This window comes from Fusarium vanettenii (assembly GCF_000151355.1).
Source record: "Fusarium vanettenii 77-13-4 chromosome 12 genomic scaffold NECHAsca_15_chr12_5_0, whole genome shotgun sequence".
NCBI classification, from domain to species: domain Eukaryota; kingdom Fungi; phylum Ascomycota; class Sordariomycetes; order Hypocreales; family Nectriaceae; genus Fusarium; species Fusarium vanettenii.
This window is the reverse complement of record NW_003315870.1, coordinates 634,450-654,276: the sequence shown is the minus strand read 5'-3', so window position 1 is coordinate 654,276 and position 19,827 is coordinate 634,450. Positions and strand designations below refer to the sequence as shown.

Below are 19,827 nucleotides of genomic sequence, written 5' to 3'. Positions count from 1 at the left end.
CAATTGCGGAATGACGAATGGAGTCTGATGGGATCGAAGATAATGGTGGGCGCCGGAACGCGAAGGGAAAAGCTTGAATCGGTGAAGGGGTTGACTCCGTGCTGCTTTCTACGAAGCGAGGTATGGCTGTAAGAGGGCTCATGAGCCACTGGGACGGCGAAAATATACAGATGGTCGACGCAGAAAAGAAGTTGGTTCTGTTGAAGGTTGGATGAGATGTTGGGAACCCAACGGGCAAAGGTCTGTGCATCCTAAAATCGGAAAGAGCGAACCGACTCAAAGAGGAAAGAGCTGAAGACATGCCACGGAGAGCAATGATCTGGTATGTATGTACGAACAGGAAAACGGACAAACCCGGCTCGTCGCGAGAGGATCAAAACACACCAAATCCAGCTCTAGGGGTTAAGAGTTCAAATTGATGGAATCCCAACAGCCCGGATCAAGCAAACTTTTTCTCAACAAGTTCACAATCCGGGCTTAGGAAAGTAATATCAAATACCTAGCTGAAGGTAGTCTAGTAAAGATATGATTTTAGATTGAACGGTGTCTAAAGATGGTCTAAGGATTTATGAATGGAACACCGAGCACCCCAGAGCACCTCATCTACAAAGGAGAAAAGGGGAGTAAGCGTAGGTAAACACGGTGGGATCAAGACTGGACTATGACCAAAGAAGCTGTGTACTTTTGATCTTGGACGAATGCAGATGGTTGACCTGATTACCGAGATTATTCCCATAAAATACATCATAATCCGGTAATGCCGTCAATTGGACCCCGTCCACCATGCGAGACGTGCGTGCGACAGGCTGGAACAAGGGGCAATTCGCTTTGACAGAAATAGTAAGAAGAAAAATCTCGATAGCGGCAGTTCATCCGAAATCCAAGACGCGATGCAACCGTCGCAACAAAGATGCGACGGACAAGGTCACCCCCTTGTTTTGGGTCGGCCGAGTAGCGGTTTGACAGGGGTTGCTCTAAGCGATGTCCAACCTCCAACAATACACTGTCGGACCTATCAACTCGCGAGAACATCTTGGGTATATGCCATCTGATCTAATTGTTGCATTGAAAACTTGGCGCTTAAGCTTGTCTGTAAATAGACTCGGGGCGTTTGAGCTGGTTGGCCTGAAGCTCATTCTCGGAGACGAGGTCGCATCTCGGTGACGATGTCTCAGAGGCCTGGCAGGAGTCATCTCAATTGAACTATTAAAGAGAGATGAAATCCAGCTCAATGTTGTTTCTCTTTCTTCATCCCAACACAATCATTTCATCCCATCTCATCTGTACTCGACATCTTCCCCTTCTTCCACAGCTGGACTGTACATATTGACTCAACAGCTGCGCTGTACAAATCAATACTCTTTTTCACTTTACCCTTCAAACTCAACAAACAAAAGAAACACTTCGAAAAACCGCCAACATGAAGTTCTCCACTGTCCTCCTCAGCTTCGCCGCCACCGCCTTCGCTGCTCCTCTTAGCAAGCGCGCCGTCTTTAGCACATCCACCTACAACGACCTTTCCATCAGCGGCGGCACTGCCGGAAACGCTGCTCAGGAGGCTCTCCAGAAGCTTGGTGGTCTTCCCAATGATTTGACAACTGTTGAGCAGTCGGACATCGACTTTCTCAACAGCGTCAACCAGATCGCCAACGACGCCGAGAAGGAGGCTTTCAACACTGCCATTGATGCTGCTTCCGGTGAGGAGGCCGACGCTCTCCAGGTGAGTGCCAACAAGTCCAATTTTGAAAGCATGATCTAACAGTTTACAGCGCGGCAAGATCAAGAACAAGGTCCTGAAGCTCACCGCCACCATGCTCAAGCTTCAAATCCAGCAAGCCCAGGGTGAAGACGTGGCCGACAAGATGGAGACGGAGAACCAGAAGCTGCAGAACAACATTTCACAGGACGAAGAGGCCGCCGGACAAGCTTCGACTTTCTTGTCTTTTGACGCGACTACGGACTAAAGGAATGGAAGTAATACAAAGCATTAATGGATATGGCTTGGTGGACAGGGAATCTTGAGTGCGGGATACTCGACCTGTTTCTTTTATGAGTTTGAAGCTTTTGATAAGCGCAATAATAATGCCCTTGCCTGATGTCATTTTATTGTGTTCTTTTCTGCTGTGAATTGACCTTGTTGCTGTGATGTGGAGTAGGCATCTTGGCGCAGGGCACCCTCGGCCGAGTATCACCAGTCGCTGTATTTTGCATATGCCCAACCAGTTCCACGGCATCAAGACCCAATCATTCAACCAAGGCATGCAATTCCACTACAAATTCTTCCTATTCAACCGGGCGCCAGCCAGGGACAGGCCCTGCTACCCAAGTGGCGACAAGGCACGAATGAGGCCAGCCTGACAGCAGCACGGCCGCGTCACGACCAAGTTTACTGCCAAATCGCCATGGATCAAGCCTGCATATTGTCATTTTCCCATCTACGGGCCCCATCCTCAGCGTCAGCAATTGGGCGGCATTCAACGACGATAACCCCATGAACACGTCGTTGTGCAGCAAAACCTGTGCCATTTGGCGCCCGACAGCCCTGCCTTTGCAGCGGAAACATGGAAAATAAAAGGCCTGGTTCTCCCACTGCGCAATTGAGGACAAAGGTCAGGTCAGCCAATTGCTAGCGACTGTAGAAGCCATGTCTTCGCAAAACAGTGGACAGGATTTGTTTCCCGCCTTGGAGACGCTCTCGAGGCTCATTGCGCCTCACGTCAAGAGTAAGAGACGCTCAATTGAGCTCTGTCGGTTTCGCTAACGGGGTATTTCAGGCGTCATTTTCCTTGCTCTCATTCTCAATCATTTCCCGCTTCTCCCGGATCTGTATACCTTGCTCACCTCGCAGACTTCGGCTCCACTTATTCTCATCGCCGCGCTGTATTTTGGTGGTGTCTGGGCGCTGCCAAGTGGTGATGGAGAGAACAACAACAATACGTCTTGGGCTTCTTTTCTTGGACCTTTCTTTGCTCTTCAGACCGTCTCCAACAGAATCGGCACTTACTTTAAGAGTAAGTTGACTCAGATTTAGCACCCTCACGTCTAATTGCAATGCAGTTGGATCCTTAATCTCGCTGGGTTATTACTTGCCCATCTACTACAGCATCCCGTTCCCATTCCCAACCTGGGTTCGATTTTTGTTCATGACCATTGTCGTCGCCGTCTGCACTGTTCTCTACCTTTTCGCCCCGGTCACAAAGATTTACGGCCCTCTTCGGTTCTGCTACCTTGAGCATGCGCAGACTTATTGGGTCCTCCTCAATTGGTGGTCGCTAACAGCCGTCTTCATCTTCTTTTCGCCCACCCTTCTCCCATTCTTTGGCTTCGGTCTCGTTGGCGTGTCTGTCGGCACTTGGGTCTATATTTACTACGCCTACCAGGAGCAGCTCCGTACCATCTCGAACCAGGTCACGCAGGAAATCTCACGAGCCAAGGTTTCGGCTGCCGCAGCTCAACAATATGGTGTCTCAGCCAGACAGTATGAGCAGGAGATGCTAACTGCTGCTGCTGCCGCCCGACGCGACGCCGTTCTCGCAAACACGGTTAGACTCTCCGACTTTTTCGACGTCGCATCTCGTGCTTGGTCTGCCCTGGGAGAGACGACCGCTCCTGCCGAGGATGCCATTATTAAGGCTCACCGACTTGTTGACGCCGCGAGTGCTTGCGAGGAAGCCGAGAAGCCAGACAGCCAAAAGAAGGGAGATGCTCAGACGGAGCGACTGGCCCGATATTTGCGACAAACAGCCGAGAGCGCCCAAGAGAGAGCTAGAGAGGCTGTTGCACTTCTCCGAGCAGCCCAATCTGCCGTCCGCGCATCCGAGAACGCAACCCGACAAGACGCAGTAGCTCGACGAAACGCCGAGTACAGCGCCGAGCATGCCGCCGGTACCGCCAAGACTATCAGCGAGAAGATTGCGGGTATCCCAGACGCTGAGCTGGCGGCTGCAAAGGGCGCCGAAGATGTGGCGAGACTAGGCGAGCAGGCCAACGCGGCGGCTTTGAACGGAGAGCTTAAGACGGCTCGTGAGTTGATCGAGTCAGCCAAAACCGCTGCCGATGGCGTTGAGACGTCTACGCAGACTGTTCGCGATGGACTTGAGTCTGTGCAGAAGAGTCTGCAGCAGTGGTTGCAGAGCAGCCGGAAGGGCATGTAACTAATGTCCACGCAATGCTCTAGGTATGAGAGGGACGGTGGGGAGGACTGGAAGAAAACCTCTTTTCTCTACAGTTAGTATTAATACCTCGGGGAAAAGTGTACGCAAGCTTTGCTTGTTATGGGAAGTATCTGGGCTGGCGACTACCAGTGTATGAGAAGGTGTGTACAAGAGTAGAGCGTTTATGAGACTATGACTATATCGAATTACTTGCATGCTAAATCATAGCCTCTGTGTGCTACAGGTATGGTGCACCATTTAGCCGGGTAGGGTGTGATTCTCTTGGGCGTGAGTGGCACCACCAAAATGCTTTTCTCCCATTTAATCATAATACTTGGCCTTGACACCCTTGATAATCTCCTGCTCCGATACCTCACTCCTTGCCTTCTCACCTCTGTCCACTCCAGCCTTGACCCTCGCCTTGACCCACTCTCCTGCTGTAATTCCTGCGCCCAACTGCGAACTCTCATCTGGCTTGTAGCCCAACCTCTCCAAAACAGGACTCTCCACTGGCTTGAGCTCGAGGTCATTCTCCGGTCTCACAAAGTATAAGACACCAAGACGAGTGATCCCGGCCTGGTCAGGTGGAGGCGCGACCACGCGATGAACCGAGCTCTTCAAGAATCCATTCGCCAAGAATTGCAGAGCATCGGCCACGTTCACTGTGATGCTTCCATCGTACGGCTTCACCCACTTCCAGTTACCGCTTGGGGTGAGAACTTGCAGCGCTGCGACGGGTTGGCGAAAAAGAAGCGTAAGGCTCCCGTAGTCAGTGTGTCCTTTGACCCAGACGTTATCAAGCTTGGCGTTGATGGCGTCGTCGCGAGGATGATACTTCATGTATCGAAGGTGACAGTCCGAGACAGCTTCGTCATAGCGGTGAGACTTGGTGAAATGGTCCTCTGGGAGTTCTAGGATGATGGCGAAGAGAGTGAGCAGCTTCAGGGCAATGTTGGAGTGGATGTGACGAGCGAAGCGCTCAATATCTGGCTTGTTTGCGTTGATGACATCGGGCTGCGGTCGTTCAAGTTCTGGAATAAACTTGGGGATGTTGTAAATCTCTGTGTTATCAAAGATGCCAGGCTTGATCTCCTAGTCCTTGTCAGCGAGTCCGCTAGTAGTAGGACACATGGGAACTGACACGCAGTCCGAGTGGTTTGTAACCATTGTAGCCGCCATTGGCTAGATCGGCACGGTACTTGAGCTTCTCCTCGGTAGATAGCTCGAAAAAAGACTTGCCAATCGCGAACTGGCGGTCGACTTCTTCTTGAGAAAGGCCGAAGTTGATGACGTAGAAGAAGCCAATGTTTTGAATGGCGTCAAATAGTTGCTTCGCCAGAGCCTCTTTGCCTCCGGGTTGGTCGAACGTGGAGAGATCCAATGTGACCAGGTCTGCCCAATCAACTAAACATCAATTAGGTTTGTACCTGTTTGAGATTTCATTTTGACTTACGATCATACTTGGTCTCGTCGACCTGCTTGTATGCTGGCAGGGCAGTATGCTGGCCTGGGTGGGCGAGTATTGTGGTCATGATGGATGCAGCCGCTTCGATTTGAGGTTATCAGAGTGTCTTCACTACCTCATCAGCCTTGCAGCAAAGTCGCAGAGGAGACGTTGAGTACTGAATGCATGATGCAACTGCGCTTCTTTAATGACGCCCTGATCCAACGTTGGATTTCACGGCCGGATAAATGCATCGGGATCTCGCCATCAGCAACCCCAATTGCGTACGCCTCTCACTGCAACCATGTAGTATTCAGTCTATCTGATCTGCATCTCTCATGCACTGACTTGCCAAAGGTCCTGCATCATTGGCTAGCCACTACTCTTTAGTCAACCGTCCGTTTAAGAGATACTCTCCAATCACGGCGATCCCACCATTCTCTCCTCTATCCTTCACCACCCCCTCCATAACCGTCGTCAAGTTCTTGAGAAACCCATCATCCATCCCATCATCACGACAAGCCTCCAGAATATTCCTCAACGCCTGTACCTGCATCCCGATCGGATTTCCCAGGTTATCATCCCACGCCTTGTCGTCCCAAGACCGGGCAAGAAGCCCATTATACGGGATCAATGCACCCAAGAACGGGTTCAGGCTGCCTGACACCACAGGTTCAAGCTTCTCGTCGGTTTTAGTGTGACCCTTCTTGAGCAGTGCCATGGCGACAAACATTCCGCTGAACATGCCGAACATTGATGACAAAGCAGCAAGGTCATACCGAGCAGCAGCATCGATGGCAGTGCCGAGATACTCTGGCCTTCCGATCGGTTCGAGGAGAGAGGCGATGGGCTTGAATGCTTCGGAGGTTTGTCCACTGACGACAAAAAATGACTGGGGCCCGCCGATCATCTGAGGCGTTACCATGACCGCCCCGTCAAAGTAGTGTTTGGCAGAGTGGGAGGCGGTCCAAGCTGCCATCTCTCGTGCTTGTTTCGGCGTACCGTTGGTAAGGTTGACAATGGTCTTTCCATCGAGAGCAGAGGCTGAGATTCCAGCTAGTGCAGTCTTGATGCTGGAGTAGTCGAGGAGACAGATGACGATGATATTGTTCCTTGAGATGGCAGTCTGGACGTCCACTTCGAGGATAGCTCCAGCCTCAACAGCAGCTTTGACCTGAGGTCGATCGACAGTGCGGTTCCAGATGGTCACTCTGTGAGATGCCTTCAGAAGAGTTTGTACAAGGGCGGAACCCATGTTGCCGAGGCCGAGAAACGTGAGAGCTTGGGGAGTGGCCATTCTGAGCGTTGCAAGTATAATGATTGATGAATGCTGAGTTTTATTTGTTGAGGATCTTGATGTTTGTTGATTCAAAACTGTTACGGAAAGCTTATCGGCTCTTTATACCACATTTCAGGCAATGAATATCTTCACATGCCGGCCTCACCTCCGTTTGAGCTACGCAATCTAACGTCTAACAGGCGGTTCACGATGGTTGAAGGTCGGGTCATCTATCTGAGTCGTGACTCACGCCGAGTAAATAAGCTGGCATGGATCAATTGAATCATTTGGTATGGCTCGGATGAATTCGAGGCCATCAAGGCACGTCGAAGCTTAGAAATCGAGATGTGGAGGTGTTGATTGATCAGCACCCACACCGAAACCACAGGTAAGCTTAAATTTCCGCTCGACGACCAAGCCAGAATAGGAAAGACCAGACGAACACATCGCTGGTGTCGTGCAGAAATAAGGCGCTTCATGCCATGGCGCCTGTTGAAATGTATCTTTTACTTTGTCATTGGCCTGGAGGCGGACTGGGTTGGGCTGCTGGGCGAGTGTGGGTTGCGGGACACTTCCCTTTGGGCTTCAATAAATCAGTCGCGTTAAAGAATTGACCAAAAGAGTAGAGTACGTGAAATATCATGCCACATATTAGAGAGACAGTGCGAGTAATGTGGGCTACCGAATGCATATGTGCTGCCCGTTGTTGGTTGACTGCGCCTCACTAAGAATTTTAGCCTCAGCCATGTGAGCCCTCTAAAGATCCTCCCCTTAACAACAACCGGCCATGGCATCGTGTCGCATGGCATTCGCCCGACTGCCCTTCTCATCATCAAGGATATATTCTCACTCAATACCATCTCTTCACGCTCATCTACTTGCCGCCAGATCGCCGTCATGGCCACTCAGCCGCCTCGGTACGAGCCTGGCCCTGTTTTCAACGGCACGTCCGCGATCGGAACCGCGGACGTTTCCCACTCAAGGGTTTGATGTGATCGACAAAGACCAATCCATAGAAGAAGAGGACATGCCAGAGTACAACCCCGATCACTTCTATCCAGTGCGCTTAGGCGAGGTCTTCAATGGTAGGTTTCAGATAGTGGCCAAATTGGGCTTTGGTTCATCCTCGACCATCTGGCTTACCCGCGATCTTGAGTGAGTCCCTCGTGAAAAAGCGTGACGCGCCTAACAGTCAGTGAAAGGGATCATCAGTACGTAGCTCTCAAAGTCTACATCCACAACTCTGTCGAGCATCGGGAGCTACCATTCTACGAACGCTTGAATGCTGTCCTACTCACTAGCAAACACGTGGGAGCCGATAACGTCAGAAGGCTCATGGCTTCCTTTCAGGTCTCTGGCCCTCATGGAAGCCACATCGTTCTAGCTCTGCAGGTCTCTCAAATGAGCCTCCGTGATATGGACACTGTGTTTATGAAGGGTCGTGGTTTTGACGAGGACTTCGTCAAAAGCGCCATCAAGGAGCTTCTCCAGGCCGTCGATTTCCTTCATACAGAGGCTCAGGTCGTCCATACTGGTATGCAATTCTCTTTCTCCTCCTATTACTTCTTATCCTTTTCTTCCTTCCCTTCTCCTTCCTCTGGATCGTATTGACTAATTGAGCCATTAGACATCCACCCTGGCAATCTTCTCCTTGGTCTAGAGGACAATTCCCTCTTCAAGAAGCTCGAAGACAACGAATTCTCAAATCCCGTTCCTCGCAAGGAACTACCAGACCGAAACATTTATTTTTCCCGCCTGATGAAGCCCAAGGTTGGGCCGCTTCTTCTCTCTGACTTTGGAGAAGTCAGACTCGGCGCAGGGCCTCACGCTGGTGATATCATGCCCATCATGTACAGAGCCCCAGAAACCCTTCTATATATCCAATGGAGTTATCCTGTTGATATATGGAGTGTTGGCCTCACAGTCAGTTTACCACCTTACTCTGTTTCCCGATTTCGCAAGCTTATTCCTATTAGGCGTGGGATCTCCTCGAGGGTCGGACCCTCTTCAGCGCCCGCAAAGAAGACGGCAGCTTTTCGGATGGCGTTCACCTCTCTGAACTCATCGCTGCCTTGGGCCCCCCGCCCGCCGATCTCCTCAACCGGCATCGCAAGAGGGCGCTCGAGTATTGGAATGAAGATTGTATGTCTGTCGATGTCAACTCGCTGCGTAATATGACTAACCGTGTCTTCTCGCTTAGATAAGTGGGATGAGTTCGTTCCCATCCCGAAAGAAAAGACCTTGGAGGCGGCTGAAACCAAGTTAGAGGACAAAACCAAGTTCCTTGCGTTTATGAGAAGAGCTCTTGCGTGGGATCCTAATGATCGTCCGACAGCAAAAGAGCTACTAAAGGATCCGTGGCTATCAAGCTAGACGTGTTGAGCGGTTGGAGCACTTGCTTGACAGTGCCACGCCTGACTTTAATATAAATATGTAGAAACTGCATGCTACTGAGTATGTATGTGGATGATTGTATTGAGAAATTTACTCTATGAACGCCTCTAAACTAGCAATCTATGTATTCCCCGCTGCGGTCTGTTCACAGACGGCTTGTGAAAGAGCGGATGTTCCTGAAGGCGCCCTCCCCAAAGATGTCTGCGTGATCAGACTTGATCATGTCGGCAGCCTGAGCCATGGGTTAGTATGATTTTGAGAACTAGAATGATTTCTTCTTACCTTCTCTCCAATCATGTAGACAGAGTTTTGGATACGGCAATCGGGGATGACCGGGATGACAGAAGCATCAACGACACGGAGGTTCTTGACGCCGTGGACGCGAAGACGGGAATCAACAACGCCCTGCTGGATGCTCTTGGAAAGACGAGCAGTACCACAAGGGTCTGTCAGATATGTTAGCGGTGTCTTTTACGCTTGCACCAAGTATACTCACGGAAACCAGTCTGGCTACGGTCAAGAACGGCCCTCTTCATTTCGGCGTCTGACTCGAGGGGCATTCGCCAAGGATACTCGCCGACAACGACATCCTTGAAGCCCGCTCCGGTAGTGAGGACATCGTAGGTCCAGCGGACACCCTCTCGCATGGCCAGAATATCCAAATCATTACCAAAGAAGTTGAGGTTGATGTTGGGCTGAACCAGGGGGTCAGCGCTGTTCAGGGTGACCTCGCCCTCAGACAGCGGGCGCAGCAGGTCAACAATAACAGTCATGTAGTTGCCCTGCTCAGGAAGAGGGTAGTGCCACTGGAAAGCGGTGCTGAACATGCCGACAAAGTCAAGCTCAAAATGAGGCTGACCAGCAGGGCCAAATGGATCGAGGCCACCATTGGCAGCCTTGGCCTCACGGTAAGCCTGGTGCTTCTCGAGGCGCTCATCAATTCGAGGGAATCCAACAAGCTCAAGAAGACCAGAGCCGATAGGACCAGTCTTGTCACGCTTGTACTGAGCAACAGCAGCGCTGTTGGCAGTACCGTTGCGGAGAATATAATCCTCCATACCGAAGCCATCCTTGACCTTGAGAACGAAGGGAACAATGGGATGGTCTAGGAGATGCTGGCCAACATGAGGAGAGTCAACCTTGACTTCAACCCCGTTCTTGGCCAGCTCCTTGGCGGGACCAACACCAGAGAGCATCAGGAGCTTAGGAGTCTCGAAAACACCCTGAGATACGATGACCTCGCGGCTAGCGTAGACGCTGAGCTCATGGTTATTGGTAGGGTTGATGACAGTAACACCAAGACAGGCATTGGTGTGAGGGTCAAGGATCAACTGCTTAGATTGGACTCCGTAGAGGATGCTGACGTTGGGCTTGTTCTTGAGGTATAGGAAGCTGCCCTGGCGCTGACCGCCGTGGATGGTATCGACGCAGTGAGTCAGGCCTCGCATCTCGCCATCATAAATGTTTTCGGTGAGGACCTCGCCCTTGGAGACCCAGGCCTGAGTCAGAGCGTCTCGCCAGGGTTGCATCTCCGGGACCAGATCAGCGTGGGCAATCTGGATAGGGCCGCCAGTGCCAATCTTCTTCAGCTCAGCAGGGTAGAGCTTCTCCTCGTCGTGATAGGTTGCACACTTGCGAAGGTAGTCAACGCAGCCGTCCCAGTTCCACTCAGGACCGCCAAACTCCTCCCAGTCGTCGAAAGTAGGCTTTGAGCCGGGAATCCATGTGAAGTAGTTGGCGCAGGATGATCCGCCGAGAGCCTTGCCACGGGTGTTGGGCTTCTCAATTCGCTCATAGTCATCCCGCTTGATCATTGTCGACTTGTATGCCCAGTCATGCTTGCTGCCGCGCAGGTTGAAGGCTTGAGAGGGGGTGGTGATCTCGGGAACCTGGTGGGGGTTGGGAATACCGGCCTCGATGACTAGGATGCGGACATGAGGGTTTTCGGCGAGGCGACCAGCAACGGCGTTGCCAGCGGTGCCACCACCAACGACGATGAAGTCGTACTCGTTTCCGTTGGCGACGAAAGCCATGATTGGATGTATGATAAAATGTGGTGTAAGAGGTCGGGGGAGTTGAAGAAGACTTGAGAGTGGTAAAGTTGTGAGAGTAGTTGAGTTGTAGTAGTTAGGAGTTGTAAGGTAATTGAGTTGTAGAAGTGATGATGTTGTAGAAGCTTGAGAAGCTGTGGATGATGGCCAAGTTGAAAAGCACTGGCAATGTGAGATGCTATATACCTACTCGAAATGCCATCGATGTCATCTTTTGCAGGATGAATCTCAATTCAACTCAGTGTTTCTGGTATTACGCGCAATTCGGCATCGCCATCCGTCAAACCCCGGTCAATCCAAACCATCTGTCATGGTGTTTTCGACTTTCACGGCAGCGAAAAGACTCGCCGAGCCAAGTCCGAACTCCAATGCCGGCAAGAAATTCTCCGTAGTCTTTTTTAGTCGGGTCATCGGCATCTGTACGTACCGACCTTAATGGAGCTTCTGACGTCAGGGCAGACGAAATGGGTAGCACTATGAAGGGTCCATTGTGAGCTTATTGGACGGGTAGTGTTACTAAGGGCAGCCATCGTGCATCAACCCTACCGGCCTACCCGGCAGTTCCACACAACTCCGGACTGACATTGCCGGCTTGTGCTGTAGAAAAGTTCCAGAAGCGCTTCTTCCATTCAAAGTGACAGTTATCTGAGCCGTGAAAGCGAAAAACTCTTGGCTTATCGTATCTTGCCGAACTCCGGGTGATCCATTATCTGCTGCGCAAGCTGAAGCGTCTCGCTCGCGGTTAGCTCGGCATTCAACTCTGAATCATCCAGTCAGCTTGAAAACCTCTTTCATTACTGGTCGGAGAAGACTTCAAACAGCACAATAATAATCACTTTTAAAAGTACAATGACTTCCAATGCTGGCATCAGAGTCTTTACCAGAGTGGTTCTCCCATTATTCCAAGAACACAGGCAGACAAATCTTTGACGTCCAGACACTTCTTACAAATCCTGAGTTTACCATTTAGAAATAACCACAATGTCGAGGCCCGTGTATACCTTGGCTGAAGGTGCGTGCAATACCTGCTCAAATACTGGATTTCTAACTCTCTTCAAGGCCAGCCACTTCGGGATCCCTCCGTCAGTACCACTTTGCCAGTTTTTGGTGGTGGAGGCATCACCACTCTAGGAGACACCCTCCTCCTCGAGACTCTGGCGCATTTCAGCCGAGAGCGCATCCCGGAGAGGTACGCAAATGATACATTTATCTATTGGTCTATCTAACGCCCTATAGAGTCGTGCATGCCAAGGCGTCAGGCGCCTGGGGTGAATTCGAAGTCACCAACAAGGACATTGCTCAGTTGACTTGCGCCAAGTTCCTAGACACTGTCGGCAAGAAGACGCGAGTCCTCTTCCGTCTGAGCTCCACTGGTGGTGAGAAGGGCAGTGCAGATACAGTTCGAGATGTGCGAGGCTTCTCTGTAAAGTTCTACACAGAGGAGGGCAACCATGACATCGTTGGAAACCATATCGTACGTTTTGTGTGCTCCCCTACCACAGCATCCCATTCTAATCTGAAAAGCCCGTGTTCTTCATCCGCGACCCGATGCGCTTTCCATCCCTTAACCGCAGCCACAAGAAGCATCCCGCTACTAATAGGCCCGATGCAACTATGGTGAGTTTTTCTTCAGATCCTTCTACTCTCGACCGGTCTAATTCCTATTCCCAGTTTTGGGACTTTCACGTCAACCAACCCGAAAGTGTCCACGCACTGATGCACCTCTTTGGCACCCGCGGTCTCCCAGACTCGATCCGTCGCGTTACTGGGTTTGGAGTCCACACCTTTAAGCTGGTGGATAGTCAAGGCCGCTTCCGATACTGCAAGTTCCACTTCCGTCCTGAAGGTGGCCACACCCATTTTGCTTCGGCCGAGGATGCTGAGAAGGAGGCCGGTGCCAACCCCGACCACCACAATCAAGATCTCTGGGAAGCCATTGCTCGTGGGGAATACCCTGTCTGGAAGCTGTACGTTCAGATCATGGAACCCGAGCAAGCCGAAGCTTTCGGCCGAGCTTTGTTCGACATTACCAAGGTCTGGTCACACAAGGACTTTCCCTTGATTGAAGTTGGAAAAATGACGCTGAATAAAAACGTAAGACATGGCCCCTCAAAGAAGAATGATAGCTGCTGACACTGACGGTTAGCCCGACAACTACTTCGCCGACATTGAGCAAGCCGCATTTTCCCCCTCCAACATAGTTCCAGGCATCGCCATGACGCCAGACCCTAGTAAGAATTGCCCCTCACTTTTCGACCACCAGAACTAACCATCCGCAGTGCTACAAGCTCGAATGTTTGCCTACCCCGACGCCCAGAGGTACCGCCTCGGAGTCAACTATACCCAGCTGCCCTCTAACCGCCCCATCGCCCCGGTCTACGCACCGTACGAACGCGACGGTATCACCGTCACCAAGAACTACGGAGGAGATCCAAACTATGTTCGAAGTACCCTGAGCCCCGGGATATCCTCTACAGCCATGGCCCAGATATCACACCATGAGCGTGTGTCGCCCACCGCGGTCCTCGGCTTGAATGAGATTCCGGTTGATGAGCAAGACTATGTTCAACCTCGAGAGCTGTGGAGGAGGGTGTTTGACGAAGAGGAGAGGGCCCAGTGGATTCAAACGGTGACCGGTGCATTGGAGGGTGTGCCAGCTCCGTTGAGGCAGGCTGTTGTCGAGATGTTTTCTAAGGTTGATCCCGTGATTGGACAGCGAATGATGGCCAAATTCAACGAGAACGCCACTCACTTGTAGGTTCTTTTAGACGAAGGAGACGAGGGAAGGAGGCGTTAATTAATAGACTTGCTGTTTCCTAGAAGTCAACCATTGTGTCTGCCAGACCGAGGTCTATCAGGGTTCCACATCCAATGAGACATTATCTGCGCTCCCCAAAAGCAATTAATCTGACCCTGTCCCCCGTCAGCCAGAGATAGCCATCTTGATCTTGTATCTTGCTAGAAGCAAAGGAGTAAAGCTGATTGATAAGACTTCGACAACTCCTCGAGATCAGTAAACTTGCAGCCCGCGTCACGCCATCAACTCTCCTTCCCACCACTGTCAGCTAGCCGACGGATCAAGTCAAGTGTCAACCATCTCCAACTGACGCTAACCGGTTCAAGTGGAAGCCCCGTTTACCCGCCCGGGAATTCACGACACCCCCTGGGCTCTGCATCGCATATGCTTCGGCGGAGCCGGACCAACTGTGCCGGGGGCTTCTGTTCCAATGTTATCGTTCAGATCGTGTTACTAAGGCGTCTTTATGTGGAAGGTGACTGGCCCATGGGAACTGGTTGCATTAGTCTAAAGCAAAGCTGAGTATAATAAACCAACAATAGGTCGCCCAAGCCACCCAAACGTCTGGACTTCAAACACGGTTACATTCCTAAAATCATGCTTTCTTTGTTAATCTCAGTTGTTCTCAGCTTCACAGCTTTAGCTGTGCTGCTCCTAGCCAAGCTCTCCAAGATCGGCCAGCGGCCTCCAGGCCTTCCGCCCGGTCCGCCAACACTGCCGCTCCTGGGCAATTTACACCTGGTCCGTCTATGAGAAACTGGCAGTTTGGACATCCATCTAACCGGTTCAGATGCCAACAAAAAGGCCGCATCTACAGTTTGAAAAATGGGCCAAACAGTACGGGTGAGCATCTGACCCATGCCCCGATCCCACCCCCGCTAATATCGCTCAAGACCGATATACTCACTCATCCTGGGAACCAAAATCATGATTGTCCTGTCATCGGATGAGGCAGTAAAGGATTTGTTGGACAAGAGGAGCGCGATATACTCGGACAGACCTGATATGTACATTGGCCAGCGCATCGCGAGTGGCGGCCTCAGACTTGTTCTCATGGTGAGGCGTCCTTGTCTTCTACTGTCCATCCTAACATTAGTTGTAGAGGTACGGGAGCAACTGGCGGATGATTCATCGCATGATACACAAGGCCTTGAATATCACGGTCGCTGCGACCTATTTGCCCTACCAGGACCTTGAGAACAAAGTTCTTTTGACCAATCTCCTAGATACGCCTGACGACCTCTTGCCTCACATTAGGCGTGCTTCATACTCCCTTTCCACTCAGATGATATTCGGGTTTCGGTGCATCAGCAACCAGGACCCAAAGCTGCTCCAACTTTTCCATGTATGCCACATCCCGCCAAGTCAGTGTATTGACGCTAACAAGTCGTAGGGCTTCGATAAATGGAGCGCCTTATCTGGAAGTGCCAGCGCCCAGCTTGCCGATCTCTATCCTGCTCTCCAGAATCTCCCTGATTTCATCGCTCCCAACGTCAGCTACGCAAGAAAGCTGCACCAAGCTGAGAAGAAGATGTATCTGGGTCATTGGGCGAGGACAAAGCAGGCGATCGTGGACGGTCGCGGACTCGTATGCCCATCGTCAATCTCGCTCTCTCGGGGTACTTACAGCTAACGTTGTCTCACTCAGCCATGCTTCTGTAACGATATCTACCGCGCGCAGTTGACCGAGGGATTTTCCGATGATGCTGCAGGTTATATCAGTGGGTCGTTGCTAGATGCTGGGTCAGATTCCACCGCCTCGACCCTCTACGGCTTCATCTTGGCAATGCTCATCTGGCCCAATGTTCAAAAGAGAGGCCAGGAAGAAGTTGATCGCGTGGTTGGGCCAGATCGCCTGCCCACCATGGAAGACTATGACCAGCTGCCCTTTATTCGTTGTTGCATCAAGGAGACTCTGCGGTGGATGCCCACGGTCGTTCTTGGGGTGCCGCACAACGTGACCAAGGATGATAGTTATCTAGGCTATCAAATCCCCAAGAACTCTTCAATCATCAACAACGTCTGGTAAGTACTTGGAACATTCTCCACATCATGATCTTCACATCTAATCGTACCAACTAGGGCAATTCACATGGATGAAACGCGATGCCCGGAGCCGCGAGTCTTCAACCCAGATCGTTTCAAAGACATTCCATCAACCCTCTACCAATCCGTCATTGGAGATGTTGCGAAGCGCGACAATTTCGTCTTTGGTGCCGGACGTCGCCTCTGCCAGGGCATCCATATCGCTGAGCGAAGTCTCTTCTTGGCCATCTCACGATTTTTCTGGGGGTTTAATTTTCTCCCAACCAAAGATGAATACGGACACCCTGTCCAGTACGATGCTGAAGATTTGGTTGGGGGTATCACTGTCCAACCTGCAGACTTTCCTGCCGTCATTGAAGCACGATCTAAGCGCAGAGCAGACATCATCAGGAAAGAGGCACAGGAGAGTGAGAAATCGCTTGATCCCGAGACTTTACAGTGGATCAAGGTGCCAGAGGGAATGGTGTTTAACAACGAATAAGTGGTAAGTGTGATGTGTACGGGTATTCATATGTATGCTTGGAGTATGATGCATGTATTTCTCATGCTAGGCTGCCTTGATCTACCAGGCATGTCAAAGGTGGAATTACACAAGTCCATGCTCTTGAGTATGTTTTCGTGCTTAGACCGAGCTTACTTGGCTGGGTCCATACCGATCAAGCGATGGAGTCCTTAGGCCGGCTTGGGAAGATGTGTCAATATCCCACTCCGTCCCCTTGGCCAGTCTTCTTTGCGATGATTCTGAAAAGGGCACCCTTCAAGCGTCACAAAGCCCCCAATGGTCGAGTCTCCGGCGGCGTTTGCACACTCCCTGCAAATGACATGACCACATGTTAGGCTGTGTTCTGGGACACCATCCAGGCAAACTAGACAGGGTAAGTGGCTAATGAGCTTATCGATACCGCCAATAAGCTGGTAAAAGTTCCTTGTTTGACCCAGGTGAATCGTGGATGCCCCTTTAAGCCGCTCGTGGTCGTCACTGAGGTGTTTGAGCCTGGCCTTTAGCTCATTGAAAGCGTTTTCAATGCGATGGCGGAAGTAATTTTTCAGCTCCTCGAGTGAATGACTTGTTGAATGATCGCCTTTCTCGACACTCTTACCTCCTTGGTGGTGTGGGTGTCCGGAGGGGCCATTAACGCACTGCTGATATCCCTCCGGTGTCTGGATGCGGTGGTTACAAGGCCAGAATTTCATCCAATAATGTTCCATGGCCTCGTCACTTTGCTTCCAGATCTTCTCTGCGACTCTGCAGTCTATGGAAAACTCAGCTAGGGTCTCACGGGAATTTCAATCTCGAGTCGACAAGGGGCAGAGTTCTTACCGGCCTGTTTTGCTCTCGCACACTTCAGAAACAAACAAGAGGCAACAAAGCCGCTGAGGTCGACCCAGAGGTCTATACCAGCGTGAGACAGATCTAGGCGCCCTCGAGCCATTCTCGCAAGGTTAAATAGCGACCAATTAAATTCGGCCGAGAAATTTTGAATATCGACCCATGCATTGGAGAAGTTGAATGAAGTTTCGTACTTGGATGCAAAATGTGTGAATGCCTTGCGGACAAAGAGAGGGAAAGTGGTGGTATTCCACTTCATGCAAGACGCTTGTCTTTGCTTCTGCGACTTGAAGCACACTTGACTGATTTTGCCATAGAGCTTCCTTACCTGCTCGTGCATCATGGTCGGACTTTGGCCGCTGGGAAAGTGCACAACACTCACCGAGGAATAGTAACAACTGAGAAGCTCCTCTGCCGACCCAATGTGTTGCCCGTTGGACTTCTAATACTGGATATAAGGCTGTAGTTCCTTGTCCCCGGAAACCCATTGGAGGCTGGGCTTTTTGAAAAATGACATTTTGGTAGCGGTAAGGCCGTATTTGAGAGAGTCGTCTCGAATATCCCGGTTGAAGAAGGCAATAATAGCACTTGGAAGAATTGGCTTGTTGTACGAGTGCATTATAGCGCTGTGCCCCCATTTCACTAACTGTGAGATCGTGTCACCAAGCGGACTGGTGGGATGGTTTAGACTTCATCCAACAGAGGCGAGGGTTACTTACGGCCCAATGAACGGAAAGACGACCACATCCGAGAATATGTAGAGAACCCTCGAGAATAGAATCCTTGCAATCTCTTTTCTAGTCCAGGCACCATCGTTCCTGGGCATCTTACTCCAGATGATGTCCTGCGAATCAAGCTCGGGAATTTGGGAGGAGGGGGGTAGAAGATCGCTGGAAGCTGAAGCACCAGCCATGGACTTGCTCATCTGGGCAGGGATCTCATATCCATCCACTTCTTCGCATTCGGCATACAGAATATGACTTTTACTCATAAAAGTTCGGGAATCGGCGTACAGGTGGACGTTCGGCGTGGTTGGCTGGCGGGATTCTGAGTCACCCACGACCGGAGTCTTGAAGTGATTCGCAGAAAAACGGCCGGAAGACTGCAAACATGTGAGAATTATTAAGGCACAAGTACTTCCGATCAAGCCATTGAGGGAACATACCTTGCACAACAGGCCGATCAACGTGCTCTTTCCCGACCCTAGTAAAAATTAGCCCAGGCCATTAGGAGTCAAGGAGCATGCAACACGCACCTGTTTCGCCAACAAAGGAGACCAAGCCCGGGTAAATATCAGAGGTAAGCGTCCTAGAGGAGCCCATCATCAGATCATATGTACGGCCCTCGACCAACAAGTAGTCTCCTGCTTTGCTCTTGCTTCTAACGCCAAACCACTCGCTGCTGTCGCCAATCTGGCTCGATCTCCGGGCCCTGTATCGGCTTATTGCATCTTCCAAAAGGGGCCACTCATCGAGATTAACCTTTAGTGTGGAATACACAATGATGGCGTCGTTCGGGATGGTCTTCTCATGTCCTGGTTCTGATTTTACGTGCTTTTTTCTCTTGAACCAGCAATTGTCGCACAACATCTCATCGCATCGCATGCAATAATGGTATGGCTCTTTATGTTCCCCATTCTTGGAACACTGAGCCCCCTCCCACAAAAATGCGTCGGATGACATCGAAAATATTGAAGAGCCCGAGGCAATGCTTCTTTATGATTAGCTCTTGGCCTTTACCTACACAAAATTCGACCTAATTACCTAGGTAATGGATGCAGATTCTGTTGGGGCGCCCTTTGGTTGCTGTGAATGATCTTCGGGGCAACGGTCACTGAGAAGGTGCTGCTTGTGAAAGCAGTGACAGTCAGGTGAAGAAACCAAGACGAAATGGCCCAGTAGGGGAGGGGAATATTTATAGACCCCGTCTGCAAGCGCCAAGGTTATGCACTCGGCAAATTAGCAGGCTGGCTGTAGCAGGCTGTAGAAGGCTGATTGCAGCAGCCTCGGATTCCCCTATCAACGAGGTCCGATGCCTAATCAGCGAAGCGACAGTTACCGACTCTTCCGACACGTTAGAAGCTATATTATGTCAATGGCGAATCGCGGCTCTCTCTGGCTGTGCTTGACGCCCTGGGCAAGACGACACAATTTGAGGCAAGGGGACACAAACGTGTGGTGCACATTCAGAGCCTGATTCTCAGCCCCAGCTCAGCTGAACCAAGTTGGATCCAATCAAACCCACTTGGTGGTCACACTGCATTTTAAGATGAGGTCTCCCCCCATTTTAGTAGTTCTCATGCGATGCAGGTGCATTTCCGGCGCTTAGGGGG

At 51.0% G+C, this 19,827-nt stretch overlaps 9 protein-coding genes across 9 annotated transcripts; 5 read left to right on the top strand and 4 right to left on the bottom strand.

Annotated features, from left to right (window-relative positions):
* Nucleotides 1-1,420: 1,420 nt before the first annotated feature.
* NECHADRAFT_97836 (small secreted protein) lies at nt 1,421-1,964 on the top strand (the record flags this gene model as incomplete). Its single annotated transcript, XM_003047426.1, has 2 exons — nt 1,421-1,720; nt 1,770-1,964. 2 exons carry the CDS (start codon nt 1,421-1,423, stop codon nt 1,962-1,964), a joined length of 495 nt encoding a protein of 164 aa, XP_003047472.1.
* A 680-nt stretch (nt 1,965-2,644) lies between these two features.
* Nucleotides 2,645-4,154, top strand: NECHADRAFT_87802 (uncharacterized protein; the record flags this gene model as incomplete). Its single annotated transcript, XM_003047425.1, has 3 exons — nt 2,645-2,723; nt 2,775-3,011; nt 3,058-4,154. The coding sequence occupies 3 exons, from the start codon at nt 2,645-2,647 to the stop codon at nt 4,152-4,154; spliced, it is 1,413 nt and encodes a 470-aa protein (XP_003047471.1).
* A 321-nt stretch (nt 4,155-4,475) lies between these two features.
* On the bottom strand, nt 4,476-5,686 carry NECHADRAFT_53870 (uncharacterized protein; the record flags this gene model as incomplete). The annotated part of the gene is made up of 3 exons (XM_003047252.1): nt 4,476-5,246; nt 5,296-5,558; nt 5,608-5,686. The coding sequence occupies 3 exons, from the start codon at nt 5,684-5,686 to the stop codon at nt 4,476-4,478; spliced, it is 1,113 nt and encodes a 370-aa protein (XP_003047298.1).
* Nucleotides 5,687-5,977: 291 nt separating this feature from the next.
* NECHADRAFT_54173 (uncharacterized protein) lies at nt 5,978-6,895 on the bottom strand (the record flags this gene model as incomplete). The annotated part of the gene is made up of 1 exon (XM_003047251.1): nt 5,978-6,895. One exon carries the CDS (start codon nt 6,893-6,895, stop codon nt 5,978-5,980), a length of 918 nt encoding a protein of 305 aa, XP_003047297.1.
* A 784-nt stretch (nt 6,896-7,679) lies between these two features.
* NECHADRAFT_53975 (uncharacterized protein) lies at nt 7,680-9,250 on the top strand (the record flags this gene model as incomplete). The annotated part of the gene is made up of 5 exons (XM_003047424.1): nt 7,680-8,032; nt 8,053-8,411; nt 8,505-8,800; nt 8,854-9,019; nt 9,078-9,250. The coding sequence occupies 5 exons, from the start codon at nt 7,680-7,682 to the stop codon at nt 9,248-9,250; spliced, it is 1,347 nt and encodes a 448-aa protein (XP_003047470.1).
* A 166-nt stretch (nt 9,251-9,416) lies between these two features.
* Nucleotides 9,417-11,304, bottom strand: NECHADRAFT_97832 (uncharacterized protein; the record flags this gene model as incomplete). Its single annotated transcript, XM_003047250.1, has 3 exons — nt 9,417-9,503; nt 9,554-9,717; nt 9,768-11,304. 3 exons carry the CDS (start codon nt 11,302-11,304, stop codon nt 9,417-9,419), a joined length of 1,788 nt encoding a protein of 595 aa, XP_003047296.1.
* Nucleotides 11,305-12,303: 999 nt separating this feature from the next.
* On the top strand, nt 12,304-14,080 carry NECHADRAFT_87797 (uncharacterized protein; the record flags this gene model as incomplete). Its single annotated transcript, XM_003047423.1, has 7 exons — nt 12,304-12,334; nt 12,382-12,511; nt 12,559-12,796; nt 12,847-12,939; nt 12,994-13,416; nt 13,469-13,553; nt 13,602-14,080. 7 exons carry the CDS (start codon nt 12,304-12,306, stop codon nt 14,078-14,080), a joined length of 1,479 nt encoding a protein of 492 aa, XP_003047469.1.
* Nucleotides 14,081-14,909: 829 nt separating this feature from the next.
* On the top strand, nt 14,910-16,646 carry NECHADRAFT_53879 (uncharacterized protein; the record flags this gene model as incomplete). The annotated part of the gene is made up of 6 exons (XM_003047422.1): nt 14,910-14,962; nt 15,013-15,198; nt 15,224-15,464; nt 15,513-15,707; nt 15,768-16,144; nt 16,202-16,646. 6 exons carry the CDS (start codon nt 14,910-14,912, stop codon nt 16,644-16,646), a joined length of 1,497 nt encoding a protein of 498 aa, XP_003047468.1.
* A 191-nt stretch (nt 16,647-16,837) lies between these two features.
* On the bottom strand, nt 16,838-19,084 carry NECHADRAFT_87795 (uncharacterized protein; the record flags this gene model as incomplete). Its single annotated transcript, XM_003047249.1, has 7 exons — nt 16,838-17,418; nt 17,487-17,797; nt 17,878-17,937; nt 18,011-18,166; nt 18,215-18,597; nt 18,661-18,698; nt 18,751-19,084. The coding sequence occupies 7 exons, from the start codon at nt 19,082-19,084 to the stop codon at nt 16,838-16,840; spliced, it is 1,863 nt and encodes a 620-aa protein (XP_003047295.1).
* Between the last annotated feature and the right edge of the window lie 743 nt (nt 19,085-19,827).